The following is a 2633-nucleotide window of genomic DNA, read 5'->3' as shown; positions in this document are numbered from 1 at the left end:
GGAAAATTTAGAAGATACAGATAAGGTAAAGAACTATTAATAATAAGATTACCTGTCATCCTATTACTGGTGAACCAATAAAATTTGCCTTTTCCCTTTTATAGGATATGCCTCTGTATAGCTTGTATATAGTTGCTTATTATGTTTAAAATACTGATTATTTGAAAATTTGTAGGTATTAAAATACCTACAAATTTCATTTTATTTAAAAAGCATTATTCATCTTGGGCTGAACACCCAATATTTCAGAATAGATTGGGAATACAGCAACTGTTAATTTAGCATGAAACATTGTAATTGCTACAGCTTAATTGTTTGTGTTAAATGGAAGGTAGTAATAAACCCTCAGTAGTCTCAAATGTATCAGTGACAGGACATTATCTGTAATATATTTGCATAGGTGGAACCAGTAATTTGTTTTCCTCATGCTTCATGTACTTAAAATCTATTTAATCTATGTTTTTAAACTGTCAATCTTTATACTCATTTTTAAAGCCTAATTATATCTTAAAAAAGGATACTCAGGTATCACTTTAAAATTATAACCGTTCAATGTCAGCAATGTGACAGATTGATGGGTGTTTGGATGCAGACATGATCATGGTACCATTTGCGAGGATTAGCATAATTGTGCTCACTTTACGTGGTTAAGTAGCACTTATATGGTGCTTACTGTCTGCTAGTAACTGTTAAATAACTTGTTTAATCCTCATAATAAGCCTATAAAGTAGGTAATATTTTATCAATGAGGAAGCCAAAGCACAAAGAGGATAAGATTGCTGTCAGGGCAAAGAGAATTTGAAGGGAAGCAGACGGGCTTCAGTGTTTTGTGCTGAACCACTACACTCTGCTGCCTCTCCTGAAAGTTCTGACAGTAACTAACATTTGTAATGTGTACTATGTGCCTGACCCTTCTATGTGCTATAGTCATTCAATTTGTGGTAATAAGCCACCCACCAGGAGTTGAGACGTCTGAATTCTACTTTCAATTTTGGCAATGAATTCATAGTGTTACTTAGAGTACCTCATTGTATCACTCTGGGACTCAAGCTAATGAGTTGGCTAGATTAAATGATTTATCTCTAAAGTCTCTTCTAGCACTGAAGTTTTAGAATTTGCAGACTATTTGAAAAGTCTTTAACATTTTTTATGTTTCTAATTTTAAAATTGAGTATGCAGTCCAGATTTTTCATCTCCTACACTCTCATTCTTAAAAAAGATACTTGATTTTCTTACTTACATTTTATATTTGACAGAGAGATGTAGTCTTCTTAGATTCAGATGTCATTATAAAGATATAAAGCCCTTTTGACAAAAACAAGAACAAACAAAAAACCCAAAAACCCAAAACCCAAAACCAAAAATCAAAACAAAATCAAACAACAAAAAGTAAACAAAAACAAATATTTTTACCTTCAATCATAAAGAAACTTTAAATTTAGGAATTAGCAGTTAGTTCAAGATGCCCAAAATCTTTTCGATGATTGTTATCTACATATAGACTTTTATGGTGACAGTTATGCAAATTTGTTCTAATTTACATAAGCAAAGGGATTTTTGTAAGTACCTGCATATGATATTGCTATATACGTATGCAAATAATGTTAACTTTAACCCAGTCCCAACTGATAAACAATCGTCCACTTTTAGACACATAATCTTGGGAAGATGATAAAGGCAGGGTAAGAAAGGTAAGATATTCAACTCCAAGCCAGTGAAGTGATAAAACATACAATACTTTTGTTGTAATCATAGTGACTAATTCACTCCTCTTTAGACTCCTTTTGCTTCTCAGTCCATCATGATATAGTGACTTAGAACCATTCTTTATTTTACAGATTGCACCAGAGACATCAATCAAATTTTGATCACACCTCAACTCTCTTCTAGAATGAAACACATTAAACAAGCAATGGCCAAAAATCACCTCCAGTTTGTGCGATTTGAAGCAACAGATCTCCATGGTGTGTCCAGGTCTAAGAGTATCCCTGCACATTTTTTTCAAGTGAGTTTTACAGTTGTGATTGAATGTAATTTCATGACCGTTAGCAAGCAAATGGTTCTTATTACTCTTTCTTATTTTCTTGTAATCTATACAGTAATTCAAGCTGAAAATCAATAATTTATTTTGTTTCCTCCCTTGTTCCTCCCCAAACACATAATTGCTCCCCAAGGAGCTGAACATGTACTCTCAGTTTTCAAACATCAATTCCTTTATCCAACAGAAATACAAAACTAATTAAGACTGGTAATTTTAGTTCTTCTGCCTTGAATAGTTTCCCTCCATAGAATTATCTTTTCTTTCTTATTGCAATTATGAAGATTATATTTTATTTGACATGAGAAAATTGTAACAGAAGACCCAAGAGCAAATATGAAAGGGAAAATTATTAAATATAAAGAATTTGTTAGATGAAAAGCATACTTTCAGCAACTAATTCTGATAAGAAAATACCTCATTGTTGTTGGATGACTTAATGAATCTTATTAAATTCCTGAAAATGATGACATCAAGACACATTGTATTTTTGTTGTTTTGAGACATTTTTAGATTTTATTTGGTTGGTTTATGTCATGTGTTTATTTTGATGACTGATTTGTTGTGTTACTTAAACATCAAATTTCTTAGGAAG

At 31.9% G+C, this 2633-nt stretch overlaps 1 protein-coding gene across 1 annotated transcript in view; it reads left to right on the top strand.

Annotated features, from left to right (window-relative positions):
* Nucleotides 1-2633, top strand: part of LGSN (lengsin, lens protein with glutamine synthetase domain) — a 41123-nt gene that overhangs the window by 24305 nt on the left and 14185 nt on the right. The window contains exon 3 of the mRNA XM_012650278.1: nt 1839-2005. Within this exon, the coding sequence (XP_012505732.1) occupies nt 1839-2005 (167 nt within the window). The remainder of the gene's footprint in view (nt 1-1838; nt 2006-2633) is intronic.

This window comes from Propithecus coquereli, unplaced genomic scaffold (assembly GCF_000956105.1).
Source record: "Propithecus coquereli isolate 6110/MARCELLA unplaced genomic scaffold, Pcoq_1.0 Scaffold317, whole genome shotgun sequence".
Classification (NCBI taxonomy): Eukaryota; Metazoa; Chordata; class Mammalia; order Primates; family Indriidae; genus Propithecus; species Propithecus coquereli.
Note: the sequence above shows the minus strand (reverse complement) of the source record. Positions and strands in the feature narration are given on the sequence as shown.